The sequence below is a fragment of the Suncus etruscus genome, chromosome 3 (genome assembly GCF_024139225.1).
Source record: "Suncus etruscus isolate mSunEtr1 chromosome 3, mSunEtr1.pri.cur, whole genome shotgun sequence".
NCBI classification, from domain to species: Eukaryota; Metazoa; Chordata; class Mammalia; order Eulipotyphla; family Soricidae; genus Suncus; species Suncus etruscus.
In genome coordinates this window covers 110,885,216-110,909,084 of record NC_064850.1, presented here as the reverse complement: position 1 = coordinate 110,909,084, position 23,869 = coordinate 110,885,216, and the positions used below count along the sequence as shown (strand labels likewise).

At 42.8% G+C, this 23,869-nt stretch overlaps 1 protein-coding gene across 1 annotated transcript in view; it reads left to right on the top strand.

The window, feature by feature from the left end:
* Positions 1-23,869, top strand: part of FHIP1A (FHF complex subunit HOOK interacting protein 1A) — a 90,410-nt gene that overhangs the window by 24,261 nt on the left and 42,280 nt on the right. The window contains exon 4 of the mRNA XM_049770192.1: positions 432-518. Coding sequence (XP_049626149.1) covers positions 432-518 — 87 coding nt within the window. The remainder of the gene's footprint in view (positions 1-431; positions 519-23,869) is intronic.

The window sequence follows — 23,869 nt, the reverse complement described above, 5'->3', positions numbered from 1 at the left end:
TCAGGGGTTACTCCTGCTCTGCACTCAGAAATCACTCCTGGAAGGCTCAGGAGACTATATGGGCTGTCCTACCTGTGCTATCTCTCCAACCCCTGATTAATATTATTATTATTTTTAGTTTTCTTCCTTTCTTTTGTTGTGGAGGAGCCACACCTAGCTGTGCTTGGGGCTTACTCCCAACTCTGGGCTCTGGGATTACTCCTTGTGTACCGCATGCAGTGCCAGTGATTGAACCTAGGTTGGCCATATTTGAGACAAGCACCTTACCCACTGTTTTGCCTTTGGTCATGAATTATTCTTTAGCTGTGGTATAAATGGCCAAAATTTGGATTTCCTTTTAGAATTCAGGTGGAACACAGGAATGTTTGATTCTAAGAATTCATTTCAATTCAGCTCTTTGTCCAATTCCTAATGGTCTATTTCTCTCCCAGATTGCTCATCCCTTGATTCGCAATCAGCTTGTCAACTATATTTACAATGGATTCTTGGTACCAGTCTTGGCTCCTGCACTCCACAAGGTGAGTGACTGGCGGAGGGAATCTTTCCTCCACATGTAGGATGACAGATGGAAACTGAGGAGGGAGAACATGGCGGCAGCCACTCAGCGGTGACTTTAGCCTTACTTTGCTTTTCATTTCAGCTTTATTTATTCTTTAGCAAGAATAAACTTATTTATTCTTTATTTCTTCATTTAGGTCTTAATACTTAATACTTAAAACAGTTTCAATCTAATAAGATTCATTTGGTGTTGTAATTGGACATCATGAATGCCCTATTATGTCAAGGAAGAGAATTGAAATGAGGACTGACAAATGCACCAATTCTCATTCCTACTTGGACTTATGACTTCAGAGTCTACTGAGGCCACATCTGTCATAGAGATGGCAAGACTTGTGTGGGCTTGGAGAGGGGCCATTGTGGCACAAGGGGCATAGGTTCGTCTCCCTTATAGAACATAATTTTTTATTATAAAATTTTTTGACAGCAAAGATGAAAATGAAGCCAACTTAGGGCCCCATCAAAGGCTGGCTGTCACATTAGAACTGTTCTGAATTTCTTAGGACACTCTCATTTTGTATAATAAATCAACTGATAGCATTTCCACTGTGAGTTCTCTGGAGACACTCATGGATCTAGCATTCTAATTCTAATTTTATGAAGTTGTTTTATTTTACCCTCACTAAATAAAGAGACATAGTATTCAGTTCAGAGCTCTATTCAGGTAATTGGAATTGCTCATACTGGCAGAGAAGGAAGAAAGAACAACTTAACATGTGTTTTGATGAGAGAGGCTCATCCAGATGTTCCACTTTCTGGGATTCTCACTTTCAAACCTAGGCACATGTGATTAGGGCATTTCTGAAGCCAAGTAGTGCCTGATGGGTTTCTCATTTTAAGGAGGCTGTCTAGCTCTTCCCATTGAGTCCCATTTGTGCATAGTGGCCACGGGACCTAAAGTGAGCAGAATACGTGACCTAGCTGGGATCTCAGGTCCTGATAGGTACAAGAATCTATCTTGTATTTGACTTATACATCGCAAATATGAAAATTTCAAGATTATTTTAGTAGGTGTTGGGCAAAAGGGAGCAAGTCTTGGAAATTCAATGTCTTGGACAATCGGACCATCTCTTTGGAAATTCAGACCTTGTGTTTGTCTCCAGATCATTGTTTGGAGTGTGCCAAGGTATTAGGGCATGGAGTTGGGTGTCTGTGTTGAAGGCCCCGGGCTCTGCTGGTATGAGTGTGTGTATGTGAGGGGGAACTTCACAATTTACACTTTACAATTATTCTTGTATAGTAATTGCTCATCTGCTCTAGTCAGTGGAACTTGTTCTCTCATTCATTTTCTTGCTCTTTTAAGCTTGTTAATATAAAATAATTCCCAATAATTTGTTAGACAATTATAAGACATTTATAAGATAATTACAGTTATTATTTGTTTAGGACTTTTTCTGTTGTTAGACTTGGGGCATTCGTGTTGCCAACATGAAGGTTAACTCTTTCATCAGAACTGAGAATAAGCTTCTTTTTGTACAGTAGTATAAGGAGGTAGTGGGTCACTGTGCTATTTATTGCCTGTCTTCACAGTGGACTAATAATGTGTGGAGAGAACAGTAACTTGTTCTGTGCATTTGCAGACATCACAGCATGTCAGCTTGTTGAGATGGGTTCATAATGTTTTAATATAGATGTCTCTTTACCTGAGCACAGCCCCTAAAGAAGTTGAATCACACAAGGAATGATTCCAATCAAGCACCAAGCACAGTTCTGGGCCAAAGGGCCCTCCCAGAATGGGAGCACTGTATTGATAATGAATAATTGTTCCTGTTGATACTGTTCTCAGTTATGCCCCTAAGATAGGAGGCCCTTTCAAATCCTGAGGTTTTATTAATACATGCTGAATGTGTAAAACATCCACGTTGGGGCCAGAGAGATAATACTGGGGTTAAGGCACTTGCCTTGCATGTGGCTAACTGGTTTTCTCCCCTGGCACCACATTTAATCCCTTAAATCCTACCAGCAGTGATTCTTGAGCATAGCCAGGTGTGACCCCCCACCCCACCAAACAAATGAACCAAAACTAAAATAAGGGTTCAGAGTGGTGGCGCAAGCATTAAGGTGTCTGCCTTGCCCACGCTAGGATGGTACCGCGGTTTGATCTCTCAGCATCCCATATGGTCCCCCATGCCAGGAGTGATTTCTGAGTGCATAGTCAAGAGTAACCCCTGAGCATCAGTGGGTGTGACCCAAAAACCACCCCAAAATAAAACCTTAAAAAAATCATGCTGAATATGTATTTGAATATCTAATCCCTAATTAAGATTCTTCTGTATTTCTCTCAGTATCCTGAGAGGGTCTTTTGTCTGATTGTCCCCTACCTCTTCTGTCCCTGCTCTGCTATTCTCACTTAGAGTGTAACAAGGCAAAGGAAGGAGGACATGAAGGGACAAAAAGAAAGCCTGCCCTGGAGTCTGGGACAGCCACAGAGTTTCTGCTTAGCTGGGATAACTCCCATCCTCTTCTCCATGGTTTGGCTTTGTTGCCCAGGCAGAGGAACCTTATTTATTCCCCCAGGTCATCTACTCAGTGCCCTCTCTCAGCTCCTGTCTAGACACTCTCCCTTCCCTATGTCCACTAAGGCACTTTACAGATTCTCCTCAATAACGCCGATACAGTCACATTCGTTTCCCCTTCCCATCACAGTGGTACTTGTCAGTGTTTCAGCACTTCTTGACTAGAGCTGAAGCTGTCACAGGAAGCCTATGGAGGGTGAAGAGCTACTTTGAGGTAGAGAGGAGGCAGACCTGCCCTAAGTGTATTCTCTCTGGGCTCCCTGACCAGTGTGGATATCCGGCCAATCTCATGGGGAGAGAAAGCCCAGGCACACCTGGTTTTTCTGCTCAGTAATATGGATGTACTGTCTGTTATCCATGCCACCAGTTCAAAAAGCTCTGAAGCAAATTCTGTCTTACGACTTAACCTTGGCTGAACTCATTTGCCAACAAATCCCTGTCTGGGCTGACTATTGATCCTGAGGCTATTTGTTTATATCTTACCATGTCAGTGCTTATATGTCCTGTGGAAGGATCATAACACGGTTGATTGTCGGATGCTGCCCACCCCAACCTGCTGGTTTATTTGGAAATAGACAATGGTCTGCTTTCTTGAACATGAAGAGTTTAGAATCCCAAAGACACATAGTTTCTAAGCAATTGGGTGAGGGTCTGGAAGCCTGTTTTGACATTTAGGAAAGGCCAGTTTTGGGGATAGAAGCAGAGTTCAAATCCACTTTGAAAAAGTCATAATGATGCCATTTAACATCAGCCATTGAGGAATTGGATCTTATCATAGATCAAGACGTCACATTGTTCTGAGCTGATTGTTCATGACTGGGAAGGTTCAGACCTTATTCAGCAAGAGCTACTTTTGTTGTCTCTCGTTAACTGATCAGAGCTGAATTGCTGTTGCTACTGCAATAGTGGTGCTGGGGATTCAGCCCAGAGCCTGACACACGCAATGCATGTACTCAGCTGCTGAGCCACATCCTTGGCTCAAGGCTGAATTAGATTTGGAGACATTGAACTTGCCCCAACTGTGTGGTCTGATGGTTTAGGGCTCTGACATTGCTATGCAGTAGTGGTTGGCCCCTCATGGGCCTGGAGGCTGTCAGGACTGCCAGTGTGTCAATCTGTTGTGCCAGGGATGGACCACAGCTTCCTGCACACACACACACACCAGGCATGTGTTCTGGCCCATTGTGCTGTCCTCCCAGGCCCTCTGAGAAAAATTGAGCTTGTGAACTTGGGTTCTTAGAGACATGGATGCTCAGATAGATTTTCACATGCTAGGGTATTTTTGTTGTTGCTGTTGTTGTTTGTTTCTTTTTTTTTAAATATAAATTCTTATTTAAGCATCATGATTACAAGCATGATTGTAGTTGGGTTTCAGTCATAAACAGAAAACTCCCTTCACCTGTGCAACATTTCCACTACCAATGTCCCCCTTCCACCTTCCCACCCCCTGCCTGTATTCAAGACAGGCATTCTACTTCTCTCGCTCATTAAGGTTGTCATGATAGATGTTAGTGTAATTATTTCCCTAACTGCACACACCACTCTTTGTGGTGAGCTCCATATTTTGATATGGTCCTTGCAGCCCTCATTGCAGCTGTTTGTCCGTGGGCATTATTACAATAATGTCCTTAATTTTTCTTTTTGGTTTTTGGGCCACACCCAGCAATGCTCAGGGGTAACTCCTGGCTGTCTGCTCATAAATAGCTCCTGGCAGGCACAGGGGACCATATGGGACACCGGAATTTGAACCAACCACTTTAGGTCCTGGATTGGCTGCTTGCAGGGCAAACACCGCTGTGCTATTTCTCCGGGCCCCCTTAATTTTTCTTAAAACCCATAGACTATTCTGTCTATCTCTCTCCTTCTGACTTATTTCACTTAGCATAATTGATTCCATATACATCCATGTATAGGAAAATTTCATGACTTCATCTCTCCTGACGGCTGCATAATATTCCATTGTGCATATATATATCACAGTTTCTTTAGCCATTCATCTGTTGAAGGGCATCTTGGTTGTTTCCAGAGTCTGGCTATTTTATTTTTATTTTTATTTTATTTTATTTTATTTTATTTTATTTTATTTTATTTTATTTTATTTTTGGTTTTTGGGCCAGACCCGGCGGTGCTCAGGGGTTACTCCTGGCTGTCTGCTCAGAAATAGCTCCTGGCAGGCACAGGGGACCATATGGGACACCTTTGGTCCTGGATCGGCTGTTTGCAAGGCAAACACCACTGTGCTATCTCTCTGGGCCCGAGTCTGGCTATTTTAAATAGAGTTTCAATGAATATAGGTGTGAGGAAGGGATCTTTGAATTGTATTTTTGTCTTCTTAGGGTTTATTCCTAGGAGTGGTATAGCTGGATCCTATGGGAGCTCAATTTCCTGTTTTTTGAGGAATGTCCATATTGTTTTTTATAAGGGCTGAACTAGATGGCATTCTCACCAACAGTGAAAGAGTTCCTTTCTCTCCATATCTCCACCAGCACTGATTTTTCTTGTTCTTTGTGATGTGTGTCATTCTCTGTGGTATGAGATGGTACCTCATTGTTTTTTTGATTTGCATCTCCCATATGTTAGGGTTTTCTAAGGGAAAAATGCTGGTGAGAAAGCAAGAAAGAGCTGAGAAAGTTGCCAGAACATTGTGCAAATCTGACCCAGAGGAGAGGAGCAAGGGAGCAGATGACTGCGAGTGGCTGTGATGAGTGCTGTGAGGGTGGGGTAGTCCCGTATCTCTGGCTGGCTGCTCGTACCCAAAACCTTCAGCCTTTACTGGGAATGGACTGTGGCCAGTGAGGAAGTTCTCAGCAGCAAGGCCCTGTGGTCAGTCACTGCTTCCTACAGAAGTGAAGATATGCAAGGTGTGTTTGTGCAATTCCACATTCCTAGGGAGTTCTTGTTTGCAGATCTAAAAGAGACGGAGTGAAATGTTTGCCTAACTAATAGCCTTCCTTCCTGTGAGCAGAATACACATATGCTCTGTGTGTGCTCTTGTTGACTTGCTCTTGTGTTGCTTGTGTTGACCTTGGGGTCAACTCCTTTGGAAGGAGTTGAGTGTTCTGGTCACTGCCCAAGATGGCCACCATCAGCACTTCAGCCTCCTGGCAGGATAGTGTCGAGTCTGTGTCTTGGTCACACAGCTTATCCATCTTGGGTATGAGCCGGAGGTCAGAGGTAGCTTTTCTTCTCCTTCAGGGTGCCAAATTGCTGGAACTTTCACCCTTTTGGAATTGTCTTGCTGGCATTGGGTTAGAGGCAATGACAGTGCCCCGAGCCCTCTTACATGAATGTAATCCACATGCTCCCTGTCTCATGCACAGCAGGTTGCCAAGTCTTATCCTACAGCTAGTGCTGTGCTCCCTTCTGTCAAGGACCAAAGTCTTGCATGGGAGTCTTCGGCCTATCATGGGTGTTTGTCAGGGAGACCCAGGAAGAACAGATGGTACCATGTTGGTTGCTGGGGGGCTATTTTTGGGATCTGTGACTTAGGCCAAAACTACCCCCAATGTGTGACAGAACAGCTCTGTATGATGTGCATAAAGCTCAGCTCTTGGTTCAGGCTACAGACAGGGCTCAGACAGGTCGGCTCATCTTCTGAAGGGCAGGATATGAATGTGCTTCTTCACACAGACCCACATGCTTAAAGACGGTGAAGATGAAAGTTTATGTGACCTCTATTATGTCATATATGCATTATGTTATTTGTAATATTATTAATATTACCATGATTAAAATGTAGATGGTATTTATGTATGACAGAGATTGTTTAAATAAAGAGCTATGACAGAGACTATGGGATACACTAAGTCTAAACTTGGTCCTGGACAGAAAGTTTGCTCCCCTTTCTTGCCAGAAACCTCTGGAGTACTTGTGTACTTTGGGATGTCAATAAAGATTTAGAGATGATTAGAGTAATGGATGCAAGGCTCTAGTTGGAGAAAGGTAGCCTGGTGAGGGTGAGGGTTGGTGAAGGTTTATTTGGAGGTGTTCTGGAAAGTAGGATCAGCTCAGGTGCTGCCTCAGTGCCCTCAGGTAAGGTAGGCTTTGGGCTGTGTGAGGTTGGCATGTGGCTCCTTGCAGTGTCTTCATGCAGTTCAGGCCAATGGAGACCAGCAGTTGGAGATAACACCCAGAAAACATGCAACATGTAGTTGCATAAAATGCACTTGGCCTTCATCATCTGATTTCTCTCAGTTGTTTTGTGAATAAAGATATTCTTGTGGGTTATTTTGGATCCTGTAGGTAGAGACTTTTAGGGAATGGGGCAGGAGCAGAATTTGGGGCTTTACGCAGGACCCAAGGCCAGAGACCTTGAGGCAGATGTATTGGAAAAAGGGCCAGAGAGAAGGAAAAATAATGACCCACTCGCTTTTCTGCAGGCGACTCATAGGCATTCACTGTTAACAGTGACCTCAAAGGAGCCAACACTTTTGATTTTTACACAGAGCAACCAGCTGTGTTTCATTCCATAGATTATTCCATACAAGTGAACTTGAAAAAAACAAAAGTGAAATATGTACTGAAGAAGCATTTTTCCCCATGTCACTGGTGTGCTAAAACTGGGCTTGAATAAGCTACATAGGTGGCATAGTCTCAGCTATTTTCTTCATGGCCTGTGTGCTGGTGTCTGAGCCACTATATGGATCCCATTTCAGACCATCTTATCTCCCAAACATATACACACACATTCATGTTCTGTCTTAGGAGCACAATAATTCATGTCTTATTGGCTTGGGCTGATAGATGATATTTTGGAGGGACTAGAGAAGGAATGATAAAAATTCTGAGTAGCGTGCTTGTGAATCCCTGTGTAGCTTGCTTTTGGGGTGGGATGTGGCCCATTGGGGCCCTTTCACCCTTTGGGGCCCCATCTAAGTGCTCAGTAGGTTGGGATGTTTTTCATTTTTATCCCCATGAAACTAGTGACTGAAAATCTCTAAGAGCCATTAACCTTAATTCAAGTCATTCCATTAGTGAGTGTTAATGAGCTGTGGTTATGGAGTCTCTACGAGTCTGCACTGACCCCTCGGCCTGTTGATTCTAGTCTCCACTTTCCCCACAGGCCGAGATTCTACTGCTCAACCAGGACAGAACTTTCTCTCTCCCCCATTTTTTTCTCATGCAGCTCTGGGGAAAACTGGTGAGGTTATTACTCTCATTCTCCCTCCAGTTTAGTCTCCCTTCTGGTTGCCCAATGCAGCTGGTCATGATCTTTGTCACCCTCCCATCACTACCATCACCTTCTGATAAACAATACTGTGGCATTTTATGTACTATTTTCAGATTTTATTAATCAGGGTGTGGTTTTTCATTGGGAATAGAAAGAAAGAAGGACTCAGAAGTACAGTGGGACTAGTCTGCCATCTTGGTCTTTGGCTTTCATATGGGAATTTTCTAGTTTGTTGGTTCTCTAATTTGTCTTTTATCATCTCCCTTGAGCTCTTTAGAACCTTGATAAAGGACCCATGAGATAGTATGGTGATTAGGGGACATGCCCAGGATGCACCCAACCTAGGTTCCATTCCTGGTCACTCATGGTTATCCTGAGCATCTCAAGTACAGTCCTGGAGGCACCCAGTACTGCAGGGCTCAAGTAGCATGGCACCCCCAGACCTCAGGATTGAACTGCTAGCTTGGCAGTAGGAGGTTCCCTAGAAAGGGAATACTTTCCTGTAAGACCCCTGGCTATGTTCCATGTATGTAGCTGGCCATGCCCCATACAGGCCTGAGCTCAGCAGGACAGGAAAGCCTGATACACATGATGTCTGCTAGAACTTATCTTGTGCAGTTGTCTTTGTGCAGTGCTGGAGATTCCGGTGTTTCCAGATCACTGGGATGGCAGTGGCTAGGCCCAGACTGTCATTCTGACTTGTCAGTGGTTGAGTCCTAAAATGATGAGTACTGTGGAAACTGGGAGGCCAAATATGAGATCACTTCATTAATGTGTAATGCAGTGGAATGAGGTCATTTACAAACCTTGTCATGGGTCAGAGCTATGTAAAATGGACCAGTCGGGGCACTATTCAACTTGAACTGAGAATTATCCAACAGGCTGGTTCTGAACAGCCTGAATTCATGACTTCTCCATCCATACAAGTAACAGTAAATAGATCTTGATTTTATTGGCAGTTTTAAGGAAATTTGATTTGGAAGTAACTAGATTGCTTATTGGAATTTGAAAGTTAGTGTGTGCCATGTACTACTTTCAGTTAGTGTCTGATTGTTAGTTCTCCATTTTGTCTTTTATTATCACCCTTGAGCTCTTTAGAGCTCTGAACAAGAACTTCCCTTTCAGGGAAGCAGTCTAGCTGCCAATCCAAGAAGTGGGCTTTGAGGTTAGAGAGACCTTGACTTGTGGTTTGGCTATTGCTACTTCACTGGCAGCATGCCCATGGCATCTGTGAGTGTTTCTTGTGCCCAACAATACCTTCCTTTTTGGGTTCTTGTGAAGAGCAGGCAAGACACTGCACTTCAGGGGTTGTGTCTAGCACTTATCACAACATACATATTACCTGACTCAATCAAAAACATACATATTTACTGACTCAATCTCCTTTTTATTGTGGGGGGCCACACCCGGTGACCCTCAGGGGTTACTCCTGACTAATCCTACTCAGAAATTACTCCTGGCTTGGGGGACCATATGGGATGCCAGGGAATTGGACTGCAGTCCATCCTAGGCTAGCATGAGCAAGGCAAATGCCCTACCGCTTGCACTCAATCTCTTAAGTAATCCCTTCTTCCTATGAATCTGTAGGTTGCTGGATATGACTATTATACTTTTGTTTGTTTTTGTTTGAGGGCCATACTTGGTGGTGATCAGGGTTTACTCTTTTTTTTTTTCTTTTGGTATTTGGGCCACACCCAGCTGTGCTCAGGGGTTACTCCTGGCTATCTGCTCAGAAATAGCTCCTGGCAGGCATGGGGGAGCATATGGGATACGTGGATTCGAACCAGTCACCTTAGGTCCTGGATCAGCTGCTTGCAAGGAAAATGCTACTGTGCTATCTCTCCGGCCCCAGGGTTTACTCTTGACCCTGAGTTCAAGTACCAATCCTGGAGGGACCAGGAGGCCATATGGAATGCTGGAGATTAAACATGGGTTAGCCACATTCAAGGGCATTGTACTTTCTCTCTGCTGTATTTTTGCTCTGACTCCAACATTTCTCTTAAGTCCTTTTATTACATTTTCATTTATTTTTTTGTTTTGGGCCCATATTGTGGTTATTCCTAGCTCTGCACTTAAGTACTATTCCTGGTGGTTCTTGGTGGACCATATGTGATGCTGGGGGTTGAACCAGAATCCACTGCATGCAAGACAAGTGCCCTACCCTCTATACACTCTTCAGTACCTGGCCCCAATGGCTATACCATTTTCAGTCACTCTTTATATTAGCATGTATATTGTTTCTTATGGGCTTTTTACATTTATAGACATCATAAGTTTGGATCTTCGTATTTTTCTTGGAATGTTACAGCAACCGCTTGTTCAACTGGTTGTGTTAACAATAACACAGTTGTTCAGAGAATCTTTTTCTTGTTATATAGCTCAGTATCAGAGGGTCTTAGACTTAAATAGCAAAGAACCCAGGTGATTTGGCACATGCAGACTCTTGGTAACCAGAGGCCTGCCTTCACAACAAGATGGCGCCTGGGAATGGGCAGTTTAGCTCTTGTCTCACTACTTTAGTCTCTACAAGGAGGGCCACATGGATGAGCCTTCCAAAGAGATCCCTCTTGTGGGGACTTCCTAAACTGGTAACTGTCTAGTTTTTCCATTTCTTTTGATTCCCACCCTGTCAATCTTCTGAGCAGGAAGCAAGACCACAGTGGGCTGGGAAGCTTTATCCAGAGGAGCAAGGTACAAAAACGACCCTGACTCCCTCTGGCACTGTTCTCACCATTTGAGCAGATTACATGGTCTAAAGCCTTTGCCCCTTTCAGGGTTCCTTCCTAGAGGCCCCAGCAAGTAGGTAGGACAGGGCAGGTCATTGGGTCCTCAGTTTCAGTCCGAACTGTGAGGATATTTCTGCTCATGTTTGGCTGGGAGAGGTACCTCTATCACCTCTGCAGGTGATGGGCAAGTGTCATTATTTGCAGCTTGGAAATCCACTCACTTCTCCCTGTGATGCTATTAAGATAGGTGGATAGTGGTGTCAGTTCCATAAAGCTCCTTTCAAATGGGAATGTCATCAGCTGAGAAAGGGCCTCACTGATGTCACATAATCTCAGAGGATTATCACCAGTTTCCTGTGACCCATCTCATTGGCTGCTTTGATGTGACAGAACACTAGAGCACTGTGGAGCTGCATCTTACACAGGAAATGGGGTGGGGGCTTCTGTCCCTACCCATTGGACAGAAGCTGCTGCTTCTCATGCAGCCACATCTTTATTCCGTGGTGGTGAAAGTTGGTGTGAGCAGGTCTGGTCCTACTGAGTGTTTGGTCGGCAGGGCTGCTTGCCACTTTTGGCAGGAAATTGTGGCCATCTGATAATCAAGCCTCAAGCTCCAAAGCCAGGACACTGGAGAGACATTGGTCTGGAAGCAAATGCCAATGCAGGAAATTATACACACACACTGAACAGGGTGAAACAGGATCAGGAATTCCAACACGCAAGCTTTCTGCTCCTAAGAAAGCAGCAGCTCAGTGGGGAAAACTGGAAATGCAAGGGAGTATTTTCCTGAGATCCAGGCTATTTATTGGAAGAATCAGACCACACCCTGGGGTGGAGTACATTCAGAGATGTTTGCTATGAGTGAGAAGGCATATACTGAGTAGGATGGCATCCCGTTAATCCAACAGCCACCAGTGACTCCTTCATTTACCCACCGACATGAGATGCATGTGCTGGCATGATTTCCCCTACTGCCCATTTATTGGCCCAGTCTGAGATGGAGAACTTTGTGTCAGCAGAAAGCCTATCTCTGTCTTCCAGGGATGAGGGCCCCTGAAGCCCATCAAATGAGTGGGCTCTCTGAGGTCTCCCTGCCCAGGAGAAGGCTCATGTAAAGGGAGGGACCAGAAGGACCACCCACAATCTCTGCTCCTTCCCCATGTCCCTGTGTCCAAGCCTTGGAGCCAGGGAGCCCTCTTTGGATTGTTAGCAATGCCTTCTGCACCCCAACCCTGGCCAAGGTCATCCAGGACCATATTCCACCACATCCCCACCACCTAGAAGTCCCTCCAGGAATCTGTGGTGTAATGACTGAAGGTGGATTCTTCCTGCTGCCACTGGTGCTACAGGCCCTGGCCAAGTCATCCTTGAGCTTGGCCTTCCCTGTTTCCGACAAGTTTTTATGGACCTGACCACATATGATGACACTAGGAAGGTGGTTAACCAGGCCTCACTGGTCCCCTTAAGAGTATCCTGAGAATTTCCTGCTTTTAAAGAGACTCCTACTCTCCACCTCCATGGTGTTCTCAGTCATCTTCTACTTTGTTGTTTTCCTGGAACAGTGAATTTGGAGTCCTCTACACCCCCAACACATGGGGAACCTCCTGACCTCTGTGGTTCCAGAACCCCAGAAGGAAGGGAGAGCCTTACAGCCCTCAATCATGTACCATCAATAAAATGCACTGCACCCTGAAAAACGTAGACAAAAAGAGTTCCTTTAGTTAATATAATGATTGTCATATGTCCCCTGCCCTCATATTCTAAGTGGAAATCTAGAAACTTCCCATATTCTCAATGGAATGACGATATGTTTAAACCTCTATGTCTCAGAGTAGTTGTTACTGTCCTTAGAGTTGGGGCAGAGATTGTGGGGAGTAGTTGCCTCGGATGTAATTGAAGGTCACCTTGTTATTGTTCACTAGAAAAGGTCTATTTTAAGGGTGCCATTGAATGAAATTTTTGTTTGTTTGTTTGGGTCACACCCAGCAGCGCTCAGGGGTTCCTCCTGGCTCTACGCTCAGAAATCGCTCCTGGTAGGCTCAGGGGACCATATGGGATGCTGGGATTCGAACCACCATCCTTCTGCATGCAAGGCAAATGTCCTCTCTCCATGCTATCTCTCCAGCTCATGAATGGATTTTTTAAGTGGGGCAACTGACCAAATAAATTTGGAAAGCTCTGATACAGTTTTTGATATATATACAAATAATTCTTTTCCTTCATATAATCTATGGGGAAGCACAGCAGAGGCTATTTTTGTCCTAGTCCATCACAGGGGCCCAACTGTGCAGCATGTCTGGTATTTGTTGTGGAAGATTCTAGAATATAGATATTACTTGTTACTGCAACAGTCACTTTCTATTTTTTGAAAGGAAAATCATTTTATTAATGTCTAAGTTCTTGTGTTGAGTTTCAGTCTAGATGAACTCTGTAGCTCTGGGAGTTCTGTAGACGAAGTGGCTCAAGATCAAGCTCATGGGCATGGACTCAGCCACGGCTTTGCCATGTTGGATGTAACTGAAGACCAAACTGTTGCCATTCATTCAGAAGACTCACGGAACAAGTATTACAGGAATGATGATGCTACTTTGGCTGAAAGTCAACTTCGCAGTGACCAGGTTACATTCTTCTCTCTATAACGGCAGTATACTATAGTATTGAAATACTGGCCTAAACCAGTAGGCTTCAAATAGAGTAAGGAGAAAGCAAATTCATTGACATAAATATCAATGCCATGGAATCAGTAAAAAAAATTCTCTGAAAAATATTTGGCCCTATGTGAATTTGAGAGCCAGATGGCAGGGACGGTATTCCAGTTCTCTGATCCCAATTCCCTGAGTGCCCTGGCGCATAACTTTCCTCTTCAGAGGTTCATTTTTCTTCTTTGCTAAATAGTAATGATAATAGCAGTGCCCTTTTAGAATTTGTGAGGATTGAATGAGTGGGTACTTTACAGTGGTGCCTAGGAAATGTATCAACTCCATGATTATTATGTTCTTGTTATTTGCATATTGGAAAATCATAGTTTCAGATGACAGAGCAGTACTTTCATTGATCTGGAATTTATAGAACTTGGCAAATTACCAGGTTGAAAGAGGACATAGGAGACATTAAAGTATTTTATCAGAAATAGCTGATTTGGTAGATCCCACCTTTTTCATTCTTACCTAAAGCTATTCCAGTCTTCCTCCCACTGACCTCTCCATTGCTTGACTATTCCAGCTTGCCCATTTTCTCTACCGTGGATCTGCTTGCTGGTTGATTGCCTTTGCTCAAACCTTGGCTCTACAGAGACACTTTTTCCCACCATTGGTACAGACATATAATTTTCTCAGTGCCAATGCCCTAGCCACCACATGCCACCTCCTCCTGAAAGTTTTCTTATCAGGCCGGGTATCACCAATCTCTCTTCATTTCTGTAAGGTCAGTCATATCATCTGTCACTTAGGGGTAATTCTGTATGTTCAATGAAGGCTTCATAAGTCCTTTGATCAGGAAGTAAATGTCATGAGAATAGGGGACATTTACCGTATTTTCCTGCATATAAGACAACCAGGTATATAAGACGACCCCCTAATTTTTCAGTTAAAACATAGGTTTCGCTGTATCAGATAGAACGTTCCTGTGCTGCAACTGTTTGTATCACAGTGAGCCAATCACAACAAGCAAAGGTTCAAAGAGTATACTGTAATAGACTTCCTCTCTGACTCTGGCCAATCTGAGCAGGCTTTTTACAGTGTAGATTTGGGTCAAGAACATTGTCTAATTTGCATGCATAAAAAGCCTGCTTGGATTAGCTGAGTTAGAGGGCGGTCCGAGCAGCCTTGCAGTGATTGGTGCAGGATCGAGTTGGAAAATTTTTTTGTGGCAATATTCACAGTTTTCGTTTAGTGGCATATTGAAACATTTTTCAGGATATACTCGGTGTATAAGACGACCCCGATTTTCGGTTGACTTTTTTTGTTTCAAAAGTTGTCTTATACGCCAGAAAATATGGTATTTTTTTAATTTATTGGCTTATGAGGGTGTTGGGACAGGTGGCTCACTGCCAGTGGTGCTCAGAACCTACTCCTGGCTCAATACTCAGGGAATTCTCCCTTGGTGCCAGTGCTTTTGGGAATCTACTGGGCCTGGGGATTGGACTGAGGGCTTCTGCATGCAAAGCAGGTGCTCAGCTGTAGATCCATTTGCCAGGCTCATCATTATTGATCAAACATTGTAGCAGCACATCTAGTACATTACCTTGGATATAATAAATATTTTGGTATTTTTTGAATCTAAGTACATATGTGAAATCAGACATGGGAAGTGTGTATGTGAGCAAATATGAGGGAGTAAAAGGAGAAAGCTGAGAAGAGATTAAGTCATTGTTGAGGTCAAGTCAGGTTGAACTGGTGCTGCCTGCCAGCCAAGTCTCTGGGGTGACTTGATGTGGGAGAGAACAACATCTCAGGGAGGCATGGCTGGCATTGGCCAGAGGTAGCAGTTATGGAAATCCAAAAGGGGAACAATCAGATTTGAGCCAAATCCTGCTGAAAAAAGAAAAGCAAGATATAATTAAAGAACAAGAAGCAGAAAGAAAATGAAATACCAATATTATCCAAAATTTTAGTGATGGTCAGGTTTGAAATGTGCTTATCCATACTGAGAAATGACGAAATGGACCAGTTTTTCTTCTTTCTGGTCTTGGTGTGGATTACTATACTGTGTTACCTTAAAAATAATTGGCGGTCTCTCATTTTCCTGCTTATGCGATCAGACTGCGTAGATAAGTGTGTGATATTTATATTTAAACAGATGTAACTGGATTATCTGTTCAGTCTCTTTCTTTGAAGATAACATTCTACCTGCTGAAATGAGGAAGTTCGAACTTGGAAATCTACTAGATTTCAGTTATGCAAAGGAGATATGCATGGTGCAAAAGCAAGGGGCACCTTTATTGTCTCCTTGTCCTTATTCCCTGGCAGGAGGCTCATCAGTGCTTGACACCCAATAAATAGGTGCCATTTATTTTGCAAAGATGAAAAGATTTCAGAATCGCTCTAAAAGGAAAATGATGGGACAAATTATGGAAGCTTCCAAAAGCTTCATTACCCAACTGGTCGTGGAATCTCAACATTATTGAATAAGTTAATTGCCCAAGTGATTACTGGGGGACTTGTAGAAACCAGAAGGATTTGACAAATCCCAACTCTCTAAAGAGTTTTCCAGTAAATGAATTAATGACAACTATGCTTAAAACGCAGTATGTTCTATTTGCTCTTCAAAGTTGACCAATATGGCTCCAGATGTTATCCTGGCTTCTTGTTTTCCAGTGCCATCGAGAACCAGATAGGATGAAAAACTATCTCAGATTCACACAGATGATGATTTAAGGTGTGAGCCTGGACCAAAGCCTGGCTCTCTGGGCTTTAGTGGATCATCCCTTTCAAGTACCCCATGTGCCTTTCATGACATAAATTAACTCCCCAACTTCCAATACAGAATTTAGAGGAAACCGTATTCTATGCTAATTTCAGCACAGAAAGAGCCTTTCAAGAGCAAACCCATTTACTTTCAAGATTCCTGGGCAACCCAGGGACTGCTTGGGTACACCCACATGAAGCTGTTGGAGCCATCCTTGAGTCTCCTAGCAGTTCTGCTTGGAAAAGGGGAGCTTGCACCATCTAGTGGCTCTAAGAGGAGGCTTTTAGGTTCAAGTGTTCGGTGACCTGTGTTTGAAGGAAGCAGTATTTCTACTTAACTCATCGATCTGTTATCCCATGGACCCTTTGGTTTCTGTCATGAGAGAGAGGCTAGAAGCATCAAGGATACCACCATTTCATTCTTCCCTGTGCCAAGAACAAAGCATGTTTTTGAACACGTTGGAAGGAGCTTGAGAAAGTGGGTAGTATGCAGATCTTGTGTTTCCAATTGTTGCTTAGATGCTTTACTCATTAATTAAAAATGTGTTTTTGTGCAATGGGCCTTCCCACCAGAGTTGGAAATTAGTCCATTGCTCCTGGAATTCCTCAGAAATTCTCTAGCACTCATTTGGTCAATTAACTTAATAATGTTCCGTATTCTACTACCCAGTTGGATAAATGACATGTTTGAAGCTTCTAAATGACTCCTTTGTTTTCCTTCAATGGAGATGTCAAATCTTTTCACAAGCCTTTCAGAGTAAATCTTTTGTCTGGCAGGTGGCAGAACATGGTGTCTGTCAAGCCAGGGTGATGTGATGACAAAGTGGGTCACACAGGGTTGGGGATCTTAGTGCCAATTTTGCTAAGATCTGAAGTGCCCTTTTGCCTCCCAAGTTTTCTTTGAGGGGTTGGGGGTGAGATCAGTTAGCTTCACAGTTCCAAGGTAGTGCTCAGTAAAAACCAGGTGTGGCCATAACTCCATCAGTCAGAATGTCTGATGGGGCAACGAATCCTCTAACCACATCTAGAAGTTCTCAGTCAACTTTATCAGGGTGGGTAGGCCAGGGGTGTTGAGAAAGCTCCACAAGTGGTTCTAACATATATCCGGGACTGTGAAAATTGTCCCACGGATGTTCAGAAGTGGATTGTGACAACTGGATAGCCAAAGTGTGATGCTGAACCACTGTTTCACATAGTGCTTGTGACTGAACTCAAAATGGATTTTAGACGTTAGACCTAAATTCATAAAAATATTCCAAAGGAAACAAAAGCAAAACATGATATTGGCTTCATCAGAGTTCTTCAATGATTGGAGAGGATGTCTTCATTGACAGGAAAAACAAAAGCAACAATAAATCAAGGGGTCTACATCAACTGAAAAGTTGCTGCCCTGTGAGAGAAACTATAACTAAAGTAGAACTACATTCTATGGAATGGGAGAAAACATTTGTCTGCAGTAAATCTGACACAAAGAGCTAATAATATCCACTGAAGTATAAATTCCACTACCAAAACCAAAAATTAAACAACTTTGTCAAGAAATGGAGAGAAAAGATGAACAGACCCTTTTCCAAAGATCTATAAATAGTAGGCACATGAAAAAAAAAGAAAAGTTCAGCTCTCTGATGATCAGGAAATGCAAATCACAGTGGCAGTGCGATAACACCTCACATAGTGAGAATAACCTATAGCAAAGAGGCCAGAAACAAGCTGGTGGGGGTGTGGAGAAAAAGGAGTGTTCATGCACTGTTGAATATAAGCTGAAGGAATATATTCAATATATTCAGGAATATATATATTCCTGGAGGAATATAAATGGGTTCAGCTCCCCTGGCAGCAGTGTAAAGATTTCTAAAAGAAATTCTAAATAGAACTACCACATGATCCAACAATCCCAACTCCTAGATGTCTGTCTCAAGAACACAAAAGCACAAATTTATAGATATATGTAAACCTGTGCCTATTTTAGAGTGCCATAGGCAGTATCCAAGATTCAGAGATGACCCTAGTACCTAACAGAGAAGCAGGGAGAGCTAAGGTATCATATGCACAATGTACTTCTGCTCATCTATTCGAGGTGAAAGCTTACTTTTACATACAGAATTAACGGAACTGAAGGGCATCATGCTAAGTCAGGTAAATTTTTTTTGGGGGGGAGGGCAAACCTGGTAGTGCTCAGGGGTTACTCCTGGCTCTGTGCTCAAAAATCGCTCCTGGCAGGCTTCGGGGACTGTATGGGATGCTGAGGGTTGAACCCAGGTCTGTTTTGGGTTACCAGCACGCAAGGCAAACACCCTACCACTATGCTATTGCTCCAGTCCAAGTCAGGGGAAATTAACTGGATGATCTCACTCCTGTGTGATGCATGATAAAACTAAGCAAGGACTGACAGGGTTGATGCCTTAGATTCTGACCACAAAAATGGTCAAGGGGAAGGATGCCAGGCAGCTGAACAGTAGACAGTGATGAAGAAAGTTGACATTTTGATGATGGGGGTGGAATGGTAATATTGCATCCCCAACACTTTGATGATGGGGATGGCATGGTAATATTGCACCCCAACAATATGGTAAATAGGCAGTAGAATGCTCCTTTAATTCAATGTTACATAAATTAAAAAATAATTGCTCTTATTTGTTGTTGTCTTCAAAGCCAAGTTTGAACATATGGGATGCTTTTCCTTGGGGCCAGAAATCATGCCATATTGGGACAGGGTGCTAGAGTCACTGAGGCTGAAGGGTTCCATGTTGCATCTCTAATGAAGACTCAGTGCCAGCACATGTCCCATTGTGATGACTGGGACCCTAAGGGCTGCTCCCTGGAGCAGGAGTTGACATTATTCTTGTAGATCCTGATTCTCTTCAGTTGTCCTCTTGTCTACTGGCCTCTATCAATTCTCATCCCAGAGACCATAGAGCATTTGGTATCTCCCATGCAACTTGTTTCTTTCTTTTTTTGTTTTTGTTTTTGGGCCACACCCAGCGGTGCTCAGGGGTTACTCCTGGCTGTCTGCTCAGAAATAGCTCCTGGCAGGCACGGGGGACCATATGGGACACCGGGATTTGAACCAAGCACCTTTGGTCCTGAATCGGCTGTTTGCAAGACAAACGCCGTTGTGCTATCTCTCCGGGCCCCAACTTGTTTCTTTCTTTTGATGGTAAGAGCCTTTCTCCCACGGCTGACTCAGGTGAATTTTACCTCTTCTGGCTATTTGATTTCCAGAGGTAAGATGTCTGATGAGTTAAAAGTGCTGGCCTGGATTTATATCCTCCAATAGCCAACTTGAACTCTTGGAATGGAAGACACCTTTCACTTCATCACCACATTGTTGGTCTAACTTTCAAGGAATTCCAACACTCGTGGAGTGATTCTGCTCAGGTTTTGGGGTCCAGGGGATATAACCATCAAGGAATTGTTTAAACTCTATTTTCCTCAAAATTTAATATGGAGCATGAAATTGAGTAGTAGATCTGGTATCTATCTTTTGGGGTACTTTTGGGTGGTGGGAGTTTGGTCACACTCTTTGGGACACTGTATATATTCCTGGCTCTGTTCTTGGGCTTCATGGATCCCTAGAATTGAACCAGATCAGCCGCATGCAAGGCAAATGCCTTAACCCTTGTGCAGCTCCTCTGTTCCTGAGGTGTGTTTTCCAAGCCTCAGTTTTCTGCCCTTGTAAGATGAGAAACCCAATTCTGACTTACCAGAGCCTGGCGGATTAATTGGGAGAATGTAGAAGCATTTCACATAGTAAGTGGCACAGGCCTGAGCTGTGTCCTTGGTGGCTGTTGCTGGGCTTCTGCTTACAATTGGAAATTGTGGGCTGAAATACCACTCTCAGCTAGTTTTTCCCTCTCAGGTGGGTTTATTTTTACCTAAAACAAAGTTTATCCCTGGTTTCCTTGTAAACCTGGGTGGGTTTGCTGCCCCACCCAGGAATGATCTCTGTACTCAATAAAATAGTTCTGGCAGGCAGCAAGCTTCATACTAGGTAGAAGACTGCCAGAATATACGGGTTTCACCCTTAGCCTGCTCTGGATTGTTTCTTGTGCGACCCTGATTTATTTATTTATTTTTTTTAATGCATAATTTTTTTTATTTAAACACCTTGATTACATACATGATTGTGTTTGGGTTTCAGTCATAAAAGGAACACCACCCATCACCAGTGCAACATTCCCATCACCCAAGTCCCAAATCTCCCTCCTCCCCACCCAACCCCCGCCTGTACCCTAAACAGGCTCTACATTTCCCTCATACATTCTCAATATTAGGACAGTTCAAAATGTAGTTATTTCTCTAACTAAACTCATCACTCTTTGTGGTGAGCTTCCTGAGGTGAGCTGGAACTTCCAGCTCTTTTCTCTTTTGTGTCTGAAAATTATTATTACAAGGGTGTCTTTCATTTTTCTTAAAACCCATAGATGAGTGAGACCATTCTGCGTTTTTCTCTCTCTCTCTGACTTATTTCACTCAGCATAATAGATTCCATGTACATCCATGTATAGGAAAATTTCATGACTTCATCTCTCCTGACAGCTGCATAATATTCCATTGTGTATATGTACCACAGTTTCTTTAGCCATTCGTCTGTTGAAGGGCATCTTGGTTGTTTCCAGAGTCTTGCTATGGTAAATAGAGCTGCAATGAATATAGGTGTAAGGAAGGGGTTTTTGTATTGTATTTTTGTGTTCCTAGGGTATATTCCTAGGAGTGGTATAGCTGGATCGTATGGGAGCTCGATTTCCAGTTTTTGGAGGAATCTCCATATCGCTTTCCATAAAGGTTGAACTAGACAGCATTCCCACCAGCAGTGGATAAGAGTTCCTTTCTCTCCACATCCCCGCCAACACTGTTTATTCTCATTCTTTGTGATGTGTGCCATTCTCTGGGGTGTGAGGTGGTATCTCATCGTTGTTTTGATTTGCATCTCCCTGATGATTAGTGATGTGGAACATTTTTTCATGTGTCTTTTGGCCATGCGTATTTCTTCTTTGTCAAAGTGTCTGTTCATTTCTTCTCCCCATTTTTTGATGGGGTTAGATGTTTTTTTCTTGTAAAGTTCTGTCAGTGCCTTGTATATTTTGGAGATTAGCCCCTTATCTGATGGGTATTGGGTGAATAGTTTCTCCCACTCAGTGGGTGGCTCTTGTATCCTGGGCACTATTTCCTTTGAGGTGCAGAAGCTTCTCAGCTTAATATATTCCCATCTGTTAATCTCTGCTTTCACTTGCTTGGAGAGTGCAGTTTCCTCCTTGAAGATGCCTGTAATGTCCTGGAGTGTTTTGCCTATGTGCTGTTCTATATATCTTATGGTTTTGGGGCTGATATCGAGGTCTTTAATCCATTTGGATTTTACCTTTGTACATGATGTTAGCTGGGGGTCTAAGTTTAATTTTTTGCAAGTGGCTATCCAATTGTGCCAACACCACTTGTTGAAGAGGCTTTCCCTGCTCCATTTAGGATTTCCTGCTCCTTTATCAAAAATTAGATGGTTGTATCTCTGGGGAACATTTTCTGAGTATTCAAGCCTATTCCACTGATCTGAGGACCTGTCCTTATTCCAATACCATGCTGTTTTGATAACTGTTGCTTTGTAGTACAGTTTAAAGTTGGGAAAAGTAATTCCTCCCATATTCTTTTTCCCAATGATTGCTTTAGCTATTCGAGGGTGTTTATTGTTCCAAATGAATTTCAAAAGTGTCTGATCCACTTCTTTGAAGAATGTCATGGGTATCTTTAGAGGGATGGCATTAAATCTGTATAATGCCTTGGGGAGTATTGCCATTTTGATGATGTTAATCCTGCCAATCCATGAGCAGGGTATGTGTTTCCATTTCCGTGTGTCCTCTCTTATTTCTTGGAGCAGAGTTTTATAGTTTTCTTTGTATAGGTCCTTCACATATTTAGTCAAGTTGATTCCAAGATATTTGAGTTTGTGTGGTACTATTGTGAATGGGGTTGTTTTCTTAATGTCCATTTCATCCTTATTACTATTGGTATATAGAAAGGCCATTGATTTTTGTGTGTTAATTTTGTAGCCTGCCACCTTGCTATATGAGTTTATTGTTTCTAGAAGCTTTTTGATAGAGTCTTTAGGGTTTTCTAAGTAGAGTATCATGTCATCTGCAAACAGTGAGAGCTTGACTTCTTCCTTTCCTATCTGGATTCCCTTGATATCCTTTTCTTGCCTAATCGCTATAGCAAGTACTTCCAGTGCTATGTTGAATAGGAGTGGTGAGAGAGGACAGCCTTGTCTTGTGCCAGAATTTAGAGGGAAGGCTTTCAGTTTTTCTCCATTGAGGATAATATTTGCCACTGGCTTGTGGTAGATGGCCTTCACTATATTGAGAAAGGTTCCCTCCATTCCCATCTTGCTGAGAGTTTTGATCAAGAATGGGTGTTGGACCTTATCAAATGCTTTCTCTGCATCTATTGATATGATCATGTGGTTTTTATTTTTCTTGTTATTGATGTTGTGTATTATGTTGATAGATTTACGGATGTTAAACCAGCCTTGCATTCCTGGGATGAAACCTACTTGATCGTAGTGGATGATCTTCTTAACGAGGCATTGAATCCTATTTGCCAGGATTTTGTTGAGGATCTTTGCATCTGCATTCATCAGTGATATTGGTCTGTAATTTTCTTTTTTGGTAGCGTCTCTGTCTGGTTTAGGTATCAAGGTGATGTTGGCTTCATAAAAGCTATTTGGAAGTGTTTCTGTTTGTTCAATTTCATGAAAGAGTCTTGCCAAGATTGGCAGTAGTTCCTCTTGGAAAGTTTGATAGAATTCATTAGTGAATCCATCTGGACCTGGGCTTTTGTTTTTCGGCAGACATTTGATTACTGTTTTAATTTCATCAATGGTGATGGGGGTGTTTAGATATGCTACATCCTCTTCCTTCAACCGTGGAAGATTATAAGAGTCCAAGAATTTATCCATTTCTTCCAGGTTCTCATTTTTAGTGGCATAGAGTTTTTCAAAGTAGTTTCTGATTACCCTTTGAATCTCTGTCATATCAGTAGTGATCTCTCCTTTTTCATTCCTGATACGAGTTATCAAGTTTCTCTCTCTCTCTTTCTTTGTTAGGTTTGCCAGTGGTCTATCAATCTTGTTTATTTTTTCAAAGAACCAACTTCTGCTTTCGTTGATCTTTCGGATTGTTTTTTGAGTTTCCACTTCGTTGATTTCTGCTCTCAGCTTTGTTATTTCCTTCTGTCTTCCTATTCTTGGGTCCTTTTGTTGAGCATTTTCTAGTTCTATTAGCTGTGTCATTAAGCTACTCAGGTAAGCTCCTTCTTCCTTCCTGATGTGTGCTTGCAAAGCTATAAATTTTCCTCTCAGTACTGCTTTTGCTGTGTCCCATAAGTTCTGAGAGTTTGTGTCTTTATTGTCATTTGTTTCCAGGAACCTTTTGATTTCCTCCTTGATTTCATCTCGGACCCACTGGTTATTGAGCATGAGGCTGTTTAACTTCCAGGTGTTAAAGT